This window comes from Vombatus ursinus, unplaced genomic scaffold, assembly GCF_900497805.2.
Source record: "Vombatus ursinus unplaced genomic scaffold, bare-nosed wombat genome assembly UNPS02000580.1, whole genome shotgun sequence".
Classification (NCBI taxonomy): Eukaryota; Metazoa; Chordata; class Mammalia; order Diprotodontia; family Vombatidae; genus Vombatus; species Vombatus ursinus.
In genome coordinates this window covers 24,392,993-24,412,736 of record NW_020940358.1, presented here as the reverse complement: position 1 = coordinate 24,412,736, position 19,744 = coordinate 24,392,993, and the positions used below count along the sequence as shown (strand labels likewise).

Sequence of the window (19,744 nt, the reverse complement as noted above, 5' to 3'; positions counted from 1 at the left end):
ATGGAGATTTTTTAAAAATGAGTAAAGCCTCATCTGTCCACATGGACTTTACTATTTCACTTATGTCTGTGAAATCTCAGTCCTTAGCATAGTGCTTCATACACATTAAGTGTTTAATAAATGCTTGTTGACTGAGTACAGCAAGCTTAGGGCGATGGTGCTATATAGTGGCAAAAGCCCCAGATTTCAAGTCAGGAGACCTGAGTTTGAGTAATGACTAGTTCCTTATTAGCTGTGTGAGCACAGACAAGTTATAGCACTTGTCTGGGCCTGTTTCCTTTTATGTAAAATGAAGGGCTCTGACTCACCAAACTTTAGGTTTCTCAACTTAAAGCCAGTTCTTCAATTGATTGATAAACAAATTGAACTCAAGCTCCCTGCTTGCTAGCCCAGTGCACCTTCTCTTATAGCGCATGACTTCCCTGATGTTCTAGAGTCCCTTCAGAAGAGAGGGGATCTAGGAGTGATGGCAGCTGGTCCTTGCACAGGGGAATCTGTGTCCATCTTCTGAAGTGCCTTCTGTCCTGGGAATGTAACTAATGGTAGGAACTGTACTAGTTACTACCTGAGCACAGCCTTAGGGAAAAAAATCACAGGACTGGGATCATAAACTCAGAAGAGATCACAGTAGTAGCAATAATAGAAGCTCATATTCCTAGCACTTTAAGGTTTATGAAGCACTTCCTTCACAACAACATAATAAATTGGGGAATCCAGGTACCATTTTCCTCATTTTATAGATGAAGGAATAGCAATATAGGGAAACTGAGGCCCAGAGATAACATGTACAATGCTCTGCAAACATTAAAGCATTATATAAATTCTGGTTTTCATTGTTGTTGTTATTTTCCCAGAGTCACAGATCTGAGTAAAGACTAGACACCGCTTCTCCAGTGGAGTAATAATAACAACTAACTTTTAAATAAGGCTTTAAGGTTTATAAAATGCTTGTCTCACAACAATCCCATGAGGTAGATAGTCCAAGTATTCATATTGCTATTTTACAGAAAACTGAACTTCTGGAGAGTAGGTGACTTGACTGTGATCAGTGTCCAAGGTGAATCCAGGCTTCATGGCTATACACCCAGCTTCAAACCCCAGGTACCATATCATCCTTCTTGATTTACAGCATCCAGTCCAGACTACTGTACTTCCTAGAGTTGTGCTTATGGTAGTAAAGTCAAGATGGGGGTTGGGTATCACTGGGTAAATTTAATACTAAGTGTTGTACCTAGATGGGGTTGCTCTTTATTTCTTAACCATGTTGTAAACTCTACCTATGGTCTTAGTGCCATAGTGAACATAGTGGAAAGGGGGATAAACTTGGTCTTTGGATTCTAGTTCCAGATCTACTTTTTACTCTTCGTCACCTTGGACAAGTCATTTCACTCTCCTAGTATTAATTTCCTCATCCATAGAGTAAGGAGATAACACTTTCCATTCCTAATTCACAGGATGTTCTGAGGATCAAGGAAAAGAATGTGTGGAAAAACACTTTGCTAATCATAAAATTCAATTCAAGACAGAAATTGTTGGACAGTTCTAGGGGGTCCTTGGCAACTTTTGCTGAGGTTAAAAGCATTGGGAAAAGGAAAGGCTAAGGAATGACCCCAAAGTAGCTTCAATTATGTCAAGAGAGAGAAAGAGAGATGTCAATTATGTTCAGTTATGTCAGACCCTGTTCTTTATCTCCACTGAGGATAGCACCAATGGAAATGAACAGAAATGAAAAGCTACAATGTGAAGGATTTAGGTTGGACTTAAGGGAGATTATTCTAACAATGAAGGCTGGTAGATGCTAGAATGGGTGAGCAAGGTATGCTAAGGAATGTCTGTCTTGAAAATCAGAATGAATTATTATCTGTCTATAATGATTCAGTCTGGCCCTGTGCAAAGACAGAAAGAGGGACTATGTGAGGGCCCCTGTTGCTATATGATTTCAGTGTTGGACTGATGGGACAGAGAAGGAAGGTAGGCCATTTTGGTTTCCTACATTTTTAGAATCATTGAGTAAAACCAGGAAACTAGACCTCTTGGGACAAAGGTTTAAAACAAATCTTTTCTACCTCCAGTAGATGGTCTTTTTATTATTTCTATTTCTTTCTTTCTATTGTTTTTCTCTGGGCTGTCTTGTATTGTAGGGAGTTCCCCATCATTGGAGGTCCTCAAGTAGAGGCTAGATGACCATTTGTCAGGGATAATGTAGAAGGGATCCTTGACAAGTAGGGGCTGTGTAGGATTCCCTCTGACTTCTCTTGCAACTCTAAGATGCTGTGATTCTGTGGGATGTTGTTAGGCTTCCTACATCATTTACTGTATGGCCTCATTGAAGGCAATGAAAGAGCCAGGACATGAAAGTATGAATAGCCTTCCCTGAGAAGCTCCAATGACATTTATTCCACAAACCAGGTAAAGCTAGCAATCCCTAGGGACTCTGCCATTGAATTTATTGGCCTTTAAAAGGCTCTCAGGATGGGAAAACATCAAAGAATAAGAAATTAGCCTCATTAGCAAAGGGAAATGGTTCCTGCTGTCACAGGCTTATTAATTAACTGTCATTGACTTTGGGCACTGAATCATAACATCATAGAATCTCAGGACTAAAAGGAATCTCAGAGGACAAGTAACCCAACTCATAGAACCGAGCAAGACCTAACCAGGTAACATCTCCACCAAGTTGTCATCCAGACTCCATTTGAAGACCATGAGAGATGAGGAGCCCCCAGATAACTACTGAGGCAGCCCAATTCTCTTTGGGACAGCTTTTCTTGGTAGAAAACTTAAATACCATTTCTGCACCCCTGCCAATCAACCATCTCCATTGGCACAAATATTGCATGCATTTACAGCAACCAGCTATAAGCTCCTCCTTCTACCCCCAATATGTCACTGGCAGCTACACTGAATTCTGCATAAATTACTCAAACTGGGCTTATAGGAGCTAGATCACTTATGACCTTTATTTGACTGAGGCTGCCATTTCTGTGGTCAATGGGCACATTCTTTTCATGGGGCAATAAGGTAATAGAATGACATGTTCCCCACCTCCCTCACCCCATCCATGGGAATTCCTTTTCTTCCATCCTGAAAGAAGTAGATTTCAATTGTCTTGCTCTTCCCTCAGCACAGGGCTTTAAGTACTCCTGTGGGAGAAAAGGGATAATAGAAAGACTTGCTGGGCTAGGAGCCAGAAAACCTGGGTTCCAGTCCTGACTCTGACGCTAACTTTCACCTTGGAAAAGTCCCTTTCTCTCTCTGGGCCTCAGTTTCCCCATCTGAAAAATGAGGGGGTTGGACTACATGAGCACCTAAGGTTCCTTCCAGCTCAAAATGCTATGATTCAACTCAATTATCCAGGAGCTCAGTTCTTGGCTTATCTTTTCTGCAGTATTTGGGTGGGTCATTTACTGGCAGGTGGAGTACTGCCGAGTAAAAAGGCAGGAGATGGGCAGCTCTCCATGGGGGCTGAGGTAATAATAATGATGAAGTTATAATAGTACCTGAGAGGCAATGTGCTAGAGTGCATAGACAACCAGCCTTGGAGCTAGGAAAATATGGGTTCAAGTTCTGTCTCAGACATGTCGTATCTTGGTGACCCTGGATAAGTCATCAACCTCTCTGTGCCCCAAACAACTTTATAATTATAAGTTGCAGAAAGCTGCTCAGCTAAATTGGAGGAAGATTTCACACCAGAAGTCCCTTACATTGATAAAATCACAGGACCAGACCCCCCCCCCCCAAAAAAACAATCCTCATATTTCTATAGTGCTTTAAGATTTTTAATGCATCTTCCTCACGACAACCTCATGAGTTAGGGAGTGGAAATGTTACTAACCCCATTTTACAGATGAGGAAACTAAGCCACAATGAGTTTAAATGACTGACTTAAGGCTCAACTGATCAATAAATATCAGAGCCTGGTCCTGAACTCCACCATGCAGTAAGAGCTCCCATTTCTATAGAGCTTCTGCAATTTACAAAGTGCTCTGCTTAACAACAGTCCCATTAGATAGGTGGTACAGGGATTTTTGTCCCCATTTCATAAATAAAGAAACTGAAGGTCAGAGAGGATAATGAGATTAAAGCCATTAGCTAGAGGGTCAAAAAGATACATATTATGAATAACTTCATCTTAAGAGAGGTGAGGAAAGGAAAAGGCCTGTCCCAGGTTGTTCCCTCTCTGATGGAGAGTCCCAACATTCAGCCCTATCTATTCTTTGGTTTCTAGCTCTGTACTCCAAAAGCTACTCAGTTGCTTCTTGATCCAGGCCCACCTTTTCTTTGGCGTGTTCTTTGTGGCCTCAGGGGAAAGAGATGGAGGCAAAAGAGGGGTAGATTTGGGTTTAAATGTAGATTGAATTTTCTGATGATCAGAGCTTCCCAACAATGAAGTGGGCAAGAATTGAGTTACCTGTCACTGGAAGGGTACAAAAGGAGGCTGGATGACCTTTTGTTGGGGATGTCATAGAAGGAATTTATGCTTTAGGTGGTTGGATGGGATCAACTCTGACATGCTATGATTCTATAATTCTCATTGCCAATACTTTCCCTGTGTATAGCCAAAGCAAGCTTCGGGAAAGGTTGTTTACATGGAAAAATCATAAACTCACAAATTAAAATTGGGTTATGAGCAAATCAAAATATCCAGTACATAACTAGATGACTTCAGGCTTCATAAATATACCCTGGTCTCATTTTCTTATATTGCTCCTGCCTGTTGCCATCAATCATTTTTCTCTGGGCCCAAAGGCCCTGGAGAGTGCACAGATCCTCCCCTCTGGAATGACATCTTCCCATTCCATTCTTTCCTTCATGATGGCTTTAGTTCCACCCAGTTTAGAACTAATGGTAGATTTAGAATAGGAAGGGACCTTAGTCCAAATCCCCCTCATTTTACATATGAAAAAGAACTGAGAGCCAGAGAGATTAAGTAACTTGCCTAGGGTTCTATTGCTTGTATTATTTGTTTAAAAATTTACACCACAACCTGAATCTATTTGGCAAGCTATACCAATAATTCACTGGCCCCTGGCATTCCTCTGACACAAAACCAGGTTCTCCCACATTGAGGACTATGTCATCTCCCCCTTTCTCAACCAAGAAGACAGTACAGAACATAAAAGCATTAAAAACAATATGGACAACCGCCCAGGATGTGCCTGAGCCAGTTCATTCTGGCTCTCAAGAACTGATTGTTAAATTTTCAAAGTGAGTTTTTGTATATCAGAAATCAGCAAACTCTACAAGTCAGGGCTTGATCGACTGTTTTGTTAATTAACTAGACTTGATGGGGTGATGGAGAAAATGCATTGTTAAATGCAGATTAAACTGAAAAGTATGTCTGCCCTTCTCAGAGAGACAGTTGTTAAATGCTTACCAGCCTACCCCTGACTACAACCCACTGGCTATAACCTCCTTAAAAATTTACAAAGACCACCTGCTTCTTCACAGAGAGGTTTTAGAATGATCTGTGCATTTCATTTATCCAGGCTCTTTCCAAGCCCCACCCCTCCCCCAAAGAGTCTGATCATCATGAGTTGTCTGTTAACGTTGTTCAGGGGGCCAAGATTCATGATTTCACTAGAAACACTAGAATGTTGACCTTGAATGCCAAAGTTGAGTGTTCCTGTCTTAGTGTAGGAAAAAGAAACCTGGATTTGGAAACAGAGGATTTGAGGTCAAATCGAAGCTCACTTTATTATCTATGTGATTACAAGCTAATGAACATCCGAGGTTGGATTTGAATCCAGGTCTTTCTGACTCCAGGCCCAGCATTCTATCTGCTGTACCACCTACTTACTTCACCTACTAAGTGTCCAATTCAGTGTTTGAACCCAGGCCTTCCCAATTCCAAGTCCAGAGCTCTGTCCACTCCTCTGTGTTGCCTCAGAGGCTATCTGGTTCACCCCTAGTTGAACAAGAATCTACTATGTTCCTAGGAAATGCTCATTCAGCCTTCACTTACAGTGAGGAGGATCCCCCTATCTCTGAAGGCAGCTCATTCCACTCTGGGATAACAATACCTGTTAGGAAGATTTCCGCCAAATGGAGCTAAATCTGTTTCTCTGCAAATTCTGTCCCTTGCTCCATAGTTCTACCCTCTGGGGCCAAGCTGCACGATCCCTCTTGCACATGATAGCCCTTCAAATACTTGAAGACAGACCACAGAAAATGAAAGGCCTGGACTAGATGGCTTGGGTGATCGATCCTACGCCACCCCCCAATATAATTTGTTCTGGCTAAACATTCCCAGTATCTTCATTGAGTCCTCATGTGGCATGATTGCAAGGAAGGCCCTTCGCCATCTGGATAGTTCTCTTCTGGATGCCCTCCAGCTTATCAATGTGCTCTCTTAAAACGTGGTGCCCAGAGCTGAATATGCTAGTCCAGATGTCGCCTGACAAGGGCAGAATACATAGAAACCATTGTTTCCCTTGTCGTGATTCAGCCATGGTTACACTTAAGTTGACTGTAAAGTCAATGGGTTAAGTAGCAAGTTAAATGACTTGGCCAAGTTCACATAACTAATAAGTAGAAGAGCTCCAAACGAAAGCCAGGTCTCCTGACTCCATGTATGGTGCTCTGTCTCCCTTACCCTACATTGCCCCCTCCCCCAGCCTCCCATTTCCATAACCGGGAATATGTAAACAGTGAGCCTTGTTCTTGAAAAATAGAAGACTCAAAAGAAAGTCAATTCAACTAACACTTATTAAGTAATGTGCTACAGAAGCAGCCTGGTGTAGTGGCCCTTAGAGCCAGGAAGATCTGGGTTCAAGTCTGACCTCTGACACATCCTGGCCAAGTGACTCAGGGCAAGTCACTTAGTGTTTCAGTGCTCTAGGCAACTCTCTGAGACTAGAAGTTACTGAGAAGATACTGACCTGCATTGGTAGATGGAAACAAGCATTTATTAAGCACCTACTATATGCCAGGCACTATGCTAAGCACTTTACAAATATGATCTCATTTGACGTTCCTTACCAGGAGCTCTCCCTACTCCAGTGAAATCACAGATTCAGACCTTATCCCTATGTGTTTACCTACTAGGGATACAAAAATTAGATGTGGCATAGGTTCTACTCTCCAGGAGCCCTAGCTAACTATCTAACTATCAAATAGGGGGAAGGAAAAGTACACAAATAACTTCGACATAAGGCAAAGCAAGATAAGAAAAATCCAGGCAATGTGAGAAATTTGATCAAAGAGAAATTACTTTCACTGGAGGTGAGAGGTATGGGAGAGAAGGAAGGAATCAGTGAAATCCATGACTATGTGGTCAGTTCCCTTCTGCCCCAGGAATTTGATTCATGGCATGTAGCCTGTGTCAGGGACTACCCTAGCCACCTCCTCTGGGCATAGACTTTGGGAAAACTTAGAACTTTAGATTTGGAAAGGCCTTTAAAGGTAATAATACTATTATTATTGAGCTAGATTCACATTTATATGTCATATTTATAGAGCCCTTCAAGGTTTATAAATCTCCCAATAACCCTATGAAATAGGTGCTACAACTATGCTTATTCCTATTTGACAAATAAGGAAACTAAAACTCAGAGAGGTTCAATGATTTGCTCCCAGTCACACAGACAGTAAGAGGCAGAACCAAGAATGGAATTCTGGTTCCTGGATTCATGCTTCAAAGAGTCTTCCCTATGATGAGCTGCTTTTACTACAATTTCTAACTAAAGCATACATCTCCCCTGGAGCATCATTAGCAAGAGCTTATCGAGAATGGCACAGAAGAAATAGACCTGGAATTGGAGCCAGAAGACCCTGGTTCAAATCCCAGCATTGCTGCTCCATACTTGTGTGACTCTAGATAAGTGACTTCCCTTCCCTGGCCTCAGCTTTCCCACCTATAAAGTGAGAGGGTTGGACTACATGTTCTCTGATGTCCCTTCTGACTCCAATTCTATAATCATATGTGCTTCAAGTGACAGAGAGCTCACTGACTTCCAAGGTAACCCATTCCATCATCAGCTGCCTCTAATTGTTGGAAGTTTCTTTAATTGAGCCAAAGTCCTTTTCCTTGGTTGCCATGAGATTGTCAGTGACTTCCTGGGAACAGAAGTGCTCTCCACAATACACCTGTTTCCACATTTGAGTCATCTCCAGTCCCACTAAAAGCTAAGTAATTAAAATGCCCCTGTTGACATCTTCAGCTCATCCATGGGCAATCCATCACATCTGTTTTATCTCCCACCTTGGGGGTTTAGAGATTGGTCATTGAATTACCTGGTCGTTAAAAGAGTAGTATCGGAAGGGAATATTGACAGAGGTTAGACAGGGTTAGGAATTTGGACTCATAACTCTCAACTGAGGACAGTCTTCAGCTGGGCACCTATTTCCTCTTGGTTTTCCAGTTTCCAAGGATATCACTTTCCCCTGTGAACTGGTCCTATAATGTCTTCAGCTAGCAGGTGGATCCTATCTTCTTGAAGGGCTCACCCTGGAGGACGAGGCCACTCCTCTATGGCACAGTGGGAATAATAATAATTCACATCTATTGTACTTTAAAGTCTATGGAGAACTTTCTTTACAACATCTAAGTGGGGTATGTAATGCAAATATTAATATTCCCAGTCTGTAGTTGAGGAAATGATGACTCAGAGAGGTTAAGGGACTTACCCAGGCTCAAACTGCCAGCCAGTGTTAGACCTGGGCTTGGAATGAAGGTCTTCTAACTCCAAGAAGAATACTTTCCCCACTACATTATGCTGAACAAGACCCAGTGTTAGAGACCAGCCCTACCTTCAACACCAATACATGATAGAATGTGAGCTCCTTGAGGTTAGGGACTGTTTCATTTTTTGCCTTTGTAGCTCCAGTACCTGAAACAGAGTAGGTGCTTAATAAATGCTTGTGGACTGATTGGTTGATGAAGGAATGGAGAGGCTATGATCTGCATTGGTGGAGAAAATACCCACAAAAAACTGAAAAGAATAATTTCTTGAAGAACAATAATATTCACTGGTCTCTGTAAAAGATTACACCCAAAACTGAAGCAGATCTCTAGGAAAATTCAATACCTAAATGGATCCCCAGTGTAAGGCAATTTCTTGCAGCCTCTTCCCTGTATAATACACAGACACTCACAAGTTCATTCTCCTGCCATCTCTGAACAACATTCCAGTCATGTGATTTCTGTCCCTCATCTCTAATTTCCAAAAAGAATGACTGAATAATCTGCTAGTCTCCAACTAGTAGGTCAAAATCTAGTAGTGGACCTCAAAAGGTTACTTGTTAGCTGGCTATGCCAGCTGCCATTGTCTACTCTCTCACAGCTCCCGTGCTTCTGATTTTTGCGGAGATTTCTAGTGAATCAGGGAGTCACCCCATCTCCTCTCTGCTTAAGGTCTTCATTGTCATCACACTCTTCCCCTGCATCCTGTAAGGATTCCCTTTAGGGCGCCAAGAAGGGATGAGAGCAGATGATATTTGGATCCTGGGAGAGCAGGTGATTTAGAGGAAGGCCCATAGAACACTGAATTTTAGAAAGGGACCTTGGAACACAAAATATCTGAAATAAAAGGAAAGGCTTCTAAGGCTCCAAAATAATCAGTGATCTCTTAATTACCAAATCCAGTGGTCTTTTCTCAATCCTCATTCTCCTTGACCTCTCTGCAGCCTTTGCCACTGTTGATCCCTCTCTCCCCCTTGATACTGTCTTCTCTCTTGGTTTTCTCCTGTTTCTTATGCTACCTATCTGACCACTCCTTCTCTATGTCCTTTGCTCCTCATCCAGATCGTACCCTCTAACCATAAGTGTACCTCAGGGTTCTGTCTTGAGCCCTTTTCTCTTCTCCCATTATAGTACTTCACTTAGTGACCTTTGCAGTTCCCATGAATTTAATTACCATCCCTGTGCTAATGATTTTCAAATCTACCTATCTTGCCCTAGACTTTCTGGTGACCTACAATATCACATCTGCAACTACTTTTCAGACATCTCAAACTGGATTTCGGTAGACATTTTAAATTGGATTAAATCCATTTAAATGGATTAAGTCCATTAAAAATTGGAATCATTATCTTTCCTTCTAAAATCACCCTTTCTCCTACCTTCCATATTACCGTAGAGGGCAACAATCCTCCTAGGCCATCAGGCTTGCAGCCTAGGAGTTATCCTAGATCTCATTATCTGTGCCCATCCCCCCATATCCAGGCCAGGGCCTGACCATTTCACTTTTGCAATATCTCTCAAATATGTCCCCTTCTTCCCTCGGACACTGCCATCACACTAGTGCAGGTCCTCATCACCCCACACCCAAACTTTTGCATGTCTGGGTCAGCCTGTCTCAAGTCTCTCCCTACTCCAATCCAACTCCATTCAGCCTCCAAAATGATCTTCCAAAAGTACAAGTCCAATCATGTCACTCCTCTCCCCTACTCAGTAAACTCCAGTGGCTTCCTATTGCCTACAGGATCAAATACAAAATGTTCTATTTGGCATTCAAAGCCCTTCATAACCTAGTTGCCTCCTACCTTTCCAGGCTTCTTACACCTTACTCCCTGACACATACTTTTTGATTCAGTGATACTGACTTCCTGATTGTTCCACAAACAAGATATCTATCTCTCAGTTCTGGGCATTTTCTGGGCATTTTCTCTGGCTCTTCCACCATGCTTGGAACACTCTCCCTCCTCAACTCTGTCTACTAACTTCCAGGGCTTCCTTTAAGTCCCAAATCTTATCTTTTATAAGAAGCCTTTTCTAACCCCTTCTAATTCTAGTGCCTTTCTTCTATTAATTATTTCCTATGTATCCTGTATATGGCCTGCTTTGTATGTATTCGTTTGCATGTTGTTTCCCCCATTAGATTGTAACTCCTTGAGGGCAGGGACTGTCTTTTCCTTCTTTTTGTATCTCCAGCACTTAGCACGGTGCCTGGCACATAGTAGTCATTGAATTAATGCTTATTGATTGAAAATGCTTATTGATTGATCATTGAGTCTAATTGCTTTATTTTACAGAGGAGGAAATTGAGGCTCAAATTAGGGGAAATGACTTGCTCAAGGTCCCAAAGCTATTTAATGACTGAGATAGACCTGGAATCCAGGAGTCCTAACTCCCAGTATAGCACTGAAGACTTCAGCTACTATGTCCATTAAAGAGAAAAGGCAATGTAGGTCCCAGAGTGAACAGGGAGCCATCCCTGTTGGTCCAAAAGATGGCTACTGTTTTAATAGCCGGAGCCACAAAATAAGTACTCACATACTTCCATGACTGGAGGGACTGGTGAGTCCCAGGAATAAGTAGACATAGGAGCAAAAAGAAGAGTTACAGAAGCAGGAGGGAAATGGTAAATAAAATGACAGCGAATATTTCAAGGAACAGCAAAAAGATGTGCAAATATATTCATAGCCAACAGGAGATAAAAGAGAAAATGGATCCATTACAAGAGGTAATGGAAAGTAGAGATAAATGATAAAAGAGAGAAGGTTTATCAAACATTCCTCCCTTTCTTTTTAGTTTTGCTTCTGCTATGTTATGGGAAAGGATTTCAGAGGGGGCCACTTCCATAGCAATTGTGTCAGACAACAAGGGGAAACAGGGCTGGATTGGCAGTGACTAAGGATAGGGAAATTGGGGAGAAAACCAGACAGTCGCAGGGATGAGACCCAAGTAACCTAGTACCTCATGTTCTGCAAGGAGGACAGGAAGAGAACAATTAGTGAAATATTACCCGTTATTTTTAGCAGCTCTTTGATAACAGGTCAAATACCTCGAAGATGTGAGACACCGAGAAATTGGCAAACACAGCATCATTATACTGAAGACAACGGCAGTCAGTAAGGCAGCAGTGAGTAATGACAGCAAGAATCAGCCTTGACACTGCCTAAGGACCAACCTGAGATGGGCAAGGGAACACCTTGAGGACTCTAATTTAATTGGGTCTGCCAGTTGCTGACTGATCACAGAATTTTAGAGCTGGAAGGGACCTTACAGAAGCCCGAGTCCAATCCCCTCATTTTACATAGGAAGAAACTGATACCTAAGGAGAAGCAGTAGGATGTCCAAGGTCACATAGGAAGTTGGCAAAAGGGGATGAGGCCACTTTCTGAGATTGGGAAGCAAGATGGAACTATCATATTGACCTGATGAAGCTGAGGAAGTATGTAGGAAAATAAACATCTTTATAATAAGAACCATCATGAAGTAGAGAAAAGAGCACAAGACTGTGAGTCAGGAGATATGAGTTCTTGTCTCTATTCTACCACTAGCTTACATATGTGTGTGTGTATGTGAAATATGTCTTTAAACAAGACCTCGCGCCTCTCTGAGCCTCAGTTTTTTCATCTATAAAATGGGAGAGTTGGACTAAATAATCATTGAAGTCTTTTCCAGTTCTTCCTTCCTACAGTTCTATGATTCCCAAAGATTCTTCATAGATTAGAAAGATGCTTCTGGCCAGTTGGCTTGAAATTGCATCTGGGGCATTTTTCAAAACAACCCTGAGGTAGGTGGTATAAGTATTACTGTCTTAATTTTACAGATGAGGAAATCCAGGCTCAGAGAGATTAAGTGACTTAACCACTACCACACAACAGTGTCACAGCATCTGCCTGCCTCATTAATGATTCCCAGCAATACTAGATTCTGGACACCCAAGGCAACTGTCTCCTTTCCCCTTCACTTGAGGATAGCCCTGGTACTAGATATTTGTTAGTGTTGTAAACTTTGAAAAGAACAAATTGGAGTGGTCTATCAGAATTTAAAAATTAAGCTCCCTATATGGTTCTGAGCATGAGAGGGCAGATCATGCTATATGAAAATTGGTCAAAATTACTGGGGAAGTTTATCATGGGAAAAAGATTTAGGGTGTACACAATAGCTATTTTTATATATTTGAAGGTCTGTCACATGGGAGATGGATTAGCTTGTTCTACTTGGCCGGAGAGGGAAGAACTAGAGAAAATGGAAGTTGTAAAGAGGCAAAATTAGGCTTGATGTCAGGAAAAAAACTTTCTGACAATCAATCAGAGCTCTCCAGAAGTAGACTGGGCTGCCTTGGGAAGTAGTGGTATCGCCCATCCCCCTGCTTTCCCCACCATACATACTGAAGAGCTTCAAGCTTCTTCTCAGCTAGCTATCTGTCCAATATTTGGTAATGGGGACTCTTGTTCAGGCACTGGTTGAACTACATAATCTCTGAGGTCCCTTCCAACTCCGAGATTCTGTTCTCCGGAAAGCAAGATCCTGCTGTAGCAGTGGCTACTTACAAATTCCAAATAACACTGGCTCAGTGGGACTGACCCTGCTGGTGGATCATCAGCAATTGTCACATCTAATGGATTTGACAGCAAGGGGGTTTCTGCTTCAGTTCATCTCCATGATAACAAAATGTCCTTGACCCCCTTCCCTGGTCAGCTACGGACAGTTCTAGCTGCTCAATGAAAGGGGAGAACCTGGCCTAACATCAGGAAGGAAACTTAGTAGCTTCATCAGAGCCACTTTCCTCTCAATGGCACAAGAGTAGGTTCCCTTGTTTTCTCTCACCATGCAGCTTCCCAGAACTTACACTAGATTTCTGAAACCCTCAAGTACTAGATTAAGGAATGAAGGATAGAGGGGAAGGAGGAAAGAAGAATTGGGCTGGATAGGGTTGGGAAAAAGGAGAGAGAGAGAGAGAGAGAGAGAGAGAGAGAGAGAGAGAGAGAGAGAGAGAGAGAGATACCAAATGGGGTGGGCTTTCCCATATCTGGTGGGTCAACCCAGTAACAGCTTTAACATCCTCCTTCTTCAGCTTCTTTCCAGCCTAACCATGGCTAAAGAAAATTCCACAACACAAATTTATCAGGAATGAAGATAACCAGGTCTCTCCAGGAACACATAGAGGTCACAAGAGGATTAACCCAAGATGCCTCTTGTAAACCCAAGTGTTCAATGAACTCCTGACAGATGCTGACCCTTACCAAGATAGGAAGGTACCTTTCTTCTCCCCTCCCTCATTCTGAGAATGGGGAAACACAAAATGATAAGAAATTTAGAGATTTATTGGCAAGTCAGAATCTAAAGGGAACACTCTACTTCACACCTTGAAATAGCAAGATAAATCCACTGAGCCAAAGTAAGCATCTTACAGGAAGCTTTTTGGACACGAACTTCCCAAGACCTCCTACTGGATTATGGTCACAGCCTCATAAATAAAGAGGGCAGTGAATAAAAGCAAGAAATGAAAATAAGAACTAACCCTAAGATGGGCTAGTTCTTCTTTGGGGCAAGAAATCCCTAGGGAGCAAACCATTTTAGGCAGTGCTTCACTCCCCACCCCACCGCCTTTACTTTTCCCATTAAGTTTTAGTGGGAAGAACATTGTTTTTCATATCTGGCCTAGAGAGTCAATGTTATGATTGATCTGGGGGAGTGGGGAGAAGCCCCCTCTCCCTACCAATGGTGATTGAGGAAAAGCTCAGCCTCTTAAAGTAGAGAAGGGAAATGAAGAGGGTGAGACTGTTGTTTCTGCTGCCCATTCCCACCTTACAATTCACAACCGGCTTCTCAAGTATCACTGTCTTTCCTTTTCTCTTTCTGTCCCTCGTTACCACGGAGTTCCCAAAGACAGTCTCTGGGGCTGCTCTCTTCCTCCCCTTTTGGTCCTAGCTTTTCCCCTAGGAGGAAGGAGACTTTCCCTGGCCCAGGCTTACCTTGGCAGCCACAGAGGAGTTGGGCTTCTCCAGTAGGTCCCATAACTTCTTCCTCTTTTCAGCGCAGCACGTGTTGTCAAACTCCTCTCCCTCTCGCTCCCGCAGGGTCTCTGCCTCTCTCTTCAACTCTTCATTCATTTGCTCCTTTTTCTGGTGGTACCTAGCCTGGCAGCAGGACTCTAGGTAGATCTCATCGATTCCCCAGTAGTCCAGTTCTTGGCTGAAGGAGAGCGCACACATTTCTTCCATCATGTGCAGCTTGCCAGTGCGGTAGAAGTTCAGAATGGATGTGAAGGCTCCCGGGTGACGATCGAAGAAGTACTCGTTGCCGTCCAGGCTGTAATCATCGCAGACGTCCATGAGTGAGTCGTGAGTGTTACAGTCTCTGAGTCGACCCAGCCGTGTGCGGGGCAGGCGGTCCAGGGTCCGCCACAGGACCTCGTGGGCCAGTCCCCCGACGTTCAGTTTGACTCGACGGGAGCATGCCTTGCTCCGGATGATCTCCATGGGGTCCGGCGGCAGGGAGGTGGTGGAACGCGAGCCATGCTTCGTCATGCCCGACGGCATCGCGGGTCCAGCCGCCGCCACTCGCCCCCCCCCCCCCCCCCCCCTCGCCCCCGGGGAGAGAGCGGGTTGCCCCCCCCCCCCCCCGGGGGGGGGGCGGCCCCCCGCCCCCCCCCCCCACCCGGACCCCCCCCCCCCCCAGTCTGTTGGTCCCAAGGCCGCTCTGTCCACCCAGTCAGCAGCACGCCTGAGCCTCAAGGCTAAGAGGCTCTAGGCTGAAGGCGGAGCGACCAGAGCGCTGTCCCTCCTGTTAGTGCTGAAGCCCGCCTCCTTCCTTCTATCCCTACCCAGAGGTGAGGGGGGAGGGGGGTATTGAGGCGGTACGCTCAGCCTCCAGTCTGTGGCCTGGATCCCGAAGAAGACGGGGTGGAGGACGTTCGGGTAAGTGCCCCTGAGCTCCAAAAGAAACCCTTCTAGCTCAGGGCGAAGTGGCTAGTTCAGCCCAGGGGCGCTGTCCGCCCCGTCAAAGTGCTGAACCTAACGACTTTCGGGCCTTCCATCAGAGACTGAGAAAGGTTTCAGGGGCCCTGTTAAAAGAAAAACTTTGTGTGTGTGTGTGTGTGTGCGCGCGTGTGTGTGTTTAATAGTTTCCATTTTTGCTCCAAAAAGCACTATATGCTTGGGGGGAGGTAAATTGATTTGGGGCTTCCCCCTCTGCTTTCCAATTCGCCTAGAGATAAGGCAAGGACAGAAAGCGAGAAGAAACTAAATGGGGCCTGGGGCAGACGAGGTGTCCGGACAGTGCTTTTGTTAGGTCTCTGGTCCCCAGATTTTTCTCTAAGGGAACACGGCCCACAGCCCCCGAGACCCCTAAAGTCTCTAAATCTCGCACCCTTCCCATCTTCAGTGACCTCTAAACCCAGGGGCACGCAGCCCCAGCCTAACAGTGACCTGGCCAGAGGGAAATGAGAGCCAAAGGACCTTGGACCTCTGATGTCTACAGATACAGACGCACGGATACACAGAGACAAACACACAGACACACGGGGGATGGGGGAGAGGGAACAGGAGTCCTCCCAGGCCAGCTTCATTTCTCTTCCTTTTTCTTTCCCTCCCACCTCCGCGGATCACTCCTCCTCCTCTTTTTCCCTCCTGCAGATGCTTTTTATAACTCCGGTTCTGCGCGTTTCCCCGAGCTTGGGGGGGGGGGGGGGTGGAGGGAAAGGAAGGCGGGGAATTGGGCTGCATTTTCTGATCTTTCAAATGTTTTTCTCCTCCTCTCTGTCCTCTTCCTTCCCGCGCACCCTGGGGAAGGGAAAGACTCTCTGACCCCGACTGCCTTGACCCATCCGTGCCCCGTGCTTCCAGCTGTTTGGGAATGGTGGTGTTCCCCTCCCCCCCCGCTCCCGCCGGGTTCCCTCTTTCCCTCTTTCCCCCCCCCCCCCCCCGTTGCCCTCCACGTCCAGAACGGAGCTGAGGACTCCAGGTTAAATAGGAAATCAGCTCCTCCCCGCCCCCCGCCCCCCGTCCCTGGCCAGTGCCCTGCCCGAGAGGGCTGCGCTGGAGCAGGGACCAGAGGGGAAGGAAAGCGGCCCCCCACCACACACACACACACACACACACTGCACCCCCACCCCGCCGCCCCGCAGCGTCCTGGCCTCCAACAGATCTCTCCCCACACCTCCGAACCCCCCACCCCCAACCTTCCATCCTTGCTCAGCCTCAGCCTCAGCCTCAGCCTCAGCTCGGTCCCTACCTCTTCAGCGGCAGCCTCCGGTCGCCAGGGCCTTGGCATAGCCCCTGCCGGCCCCCGGCGCGGGTGGGAGCCGGGCGGGCGGAGCTCGCCCCCAGCCCGGGGGCCAGGGCTGTGCCAGGCCTCCTTCCCTCCGCTGGGCAGTCGCTTGCTGCTTTCCCCTCCGCCCAATCCCGGCTGCAAACGCGTCTTTAATCTTCAGTATTCGAGTGCTGGATCTGGTGAGTGTGTGAGTGTTTGAGGATGTGTGTATATGTATGTGTGTCTGGGTTTGTGTATGTAGCTATAAGAGGAAATGCAATTGAGGGGGAAAGGCAAGAGAAAAAAACGAAGCTGCAGCCTTTCTGGGGGGACTCAATCCGGGCTGCTCGACTTCCTCTCTCGGCTTTCCTCCTGCCACCTCTTCGCGGAGATCAACAAGTCTGGTCTGAGCCTCGGCTATTGCCTGCAATTCTGTCCCGCACTTGTTTGGAAAAGCCTTGGAAGTTGAGCAGGCAAGAGAGGCCAAACAGCGCCACCTCCAGGATGGAAGAAAGACTGAGGGCCGCATTAACTCTTGACTGGCCGGGCAGAAAGTAGAGCGCATGGTGTTTTTTTTTTCTGCAGGGATGGGGGTGGGGGAAGATGCTCAATTTCATTCACAGAAATCACAGAATGCAAGAGCTTGAAAGGATGTTAGAGGTTATTTCGTGTAATTTTTTCACTTTCGATGAAGAGACTAAGATTATGAGGGGATGTAACTTGCCCAGCAAATGGCAGAGATGAGACTCCAGCCCAAGTCATCAGACCCCAATTGCAGTGCTTACCGCTACACCGTGCTTTCTTTCAACTGTGCTAACCTGCTGGTTGCTCTTTCTCTCCAAAGCTACCCTGCAAAATAAAATAAAATGGCAACAGGTCAGATTCCAAACCCCTTAGCCGGGCATTCAGACAGTTTGGCCCCATTCTACCCTGTATTTTGTCACATGCTTTCCTTCCCATACTTAATGCATCAGGTAAACTGGACAATTAACTATATTCCAAATGTGTCAAAGACTTTCCCCTCTTTGAGGTTTTATTTATTCCCCTTTTTTATGTAACTGAAATGTTTTTTTTTTCCTATGCCTGGCATGCCCATCCCAGATCTTTAAAGTTCTAGTCAACCTTCAAGGGCCTAGTAGCTCAAATGTCATCTGCTCTACAACCCTTCTCTTTTCAACCTCTCCCCCTCACCCCAGGCTCCAAGCTGGAAGTGAATCCTCTTCCTCTGCTCTCTTAGATAGTTTGAATCTTTTCCTCTATAAAATGAGGAACGTAGACCATCTCAAATGTCCCTTCTAGCTCTGACATGCTGCATTCCATAGTCCCTCCTAGCTCTGACATTTTTTATTGAATGTTCTAAGGACATTCCAATTCTGGCATTCACCAACAAAACAAAAGAGTTTTTAAAATGTATTCTCTCTAATGAGACCATTGTCACAGGTTTGACATTTAGCATCACAAAATGAAAAGTTCTTCCACAGTCACAGACTGCATGGCTAATTCTAGCCAGTTTCATCACTTTAATGTACATGGGAAAGCATTTGCCCCTTTTGTGCCATATTTAGTTCTAAAGTTAAACCAATGCTTATGTACAGATGCTCAATAAATGTTTTTTGATGATGTTAATCAATTCGATTCCTTGGTCATGAAAGTTCTGGATATTATACAAAGAAGCAGAAGTAGGCTTAATGAAAGGAAAAACTTCTTAACCACTAGAACTTTCTAGAAGTAAAATGGACTGATTTCAGGAGGTATCAGGTTCCCCATCACTAGAGGGGAAGACCTGACAAGTGGAGGTTTGATGGACATGAGTCAGGGATGTTGTAGAGAGTATTTCTGTTCAGGCTGTACTAGATGTCCTCTAAGTCTCTTCCAGCTCTGAAATTCAATGATTCCATATTTTCACCTGTTCACTTTCTCCCTTTATGCTTTGTCCAAAAGCTTAAACCACCTGGGAAGTGCCTTAGAGCATTGGTGTCAAACTCAAATAGAGACCTGCCTAATTTGTGCATACGGATCCCTTCAGGCCATATATTGTCTTATTTTAAAGTGTAATGTTACCTATGTTTTATTGCATTTTTACTTATTTAGTTAAATGTTTCTTAACTGCATTTTAATCTGGTTCAGGCAGCACTTGGTTGGGAGTGCTATCTGCGTGGGGTCCATGGACTGCCTACTTGACACCTCTGCCTTAGAGATTCTTGGACCAAGGAGAATACCTGACAACATCCTCTCCTGGGCTTCAAGGTTAGACAAGTGGTTTGGGGTTTCTGTTTGGTCTGTCAGTCCATCTAAGCCTTTGGGAACTGAGAAACATCATTTCCTCAAACAGAAACCTTTAAATCCAACAGAGGCAGATAATTTTTGTTTCTAATCTGTCAATTTGCAAGCATGTTTCCCACTTGAAAACACCCTCCCCAAAGTCTAGAATAGCACTATTATGTTCTGACCATAAGGGAAGCAATGAGATCTGTGGAAGACCAGTGCTGAAACTATATTAGCCATTTTCATTCAAATTCTTATGTCCAGATTTGCAGATTTCTTTTAGACTATGCTTAGTTTCTCAGAGTGAATATATAGTTTGAAAAATATACTGTGTTTCTTTCTTCTATCAAATGATGTTGGACTAGATGATTTCTAAAGTCCCAGACAGCTCTGACAGTCTCTGTTGGATACTACGGTCTCTCCTAGATCTCATAACATTTGTTCTTTGTTCTAAGGTCTCTCCCAGTTTTAAGATTTTAGGTTCTAAGGTCCTTAATGTGTCTGACATTTTATGTGGTGTGGGTCCCTTCTGACTTTTAATATTCTACATTC

General features: G+C 44.6%; 1 protein-coding gene across 1 annotated transcript in view; it reads right to left on the bottom strand.

The window, feature by feature from the left end:
• The window catches only part of KCNB1 (potassium voltage-gated channel subfamily B member 1), a 117,729-nt gene extending 102,513 nt beyond the window's left edge, over positions 1–15,216 (bottom strand). The window contains exon 1 of the mRNA XM_027848067.1: positions 14,650–15,216. Coding sequence (XP_027703868.1) covers positions 14,650–15,216 — 567 coding nt within the window. The remainder of the gene's footprint in view (positions 1–14,649) is intronic.
• Between the last annotated feature and the right edge of the window lie 4,528 nt (positions 15,217–19,744).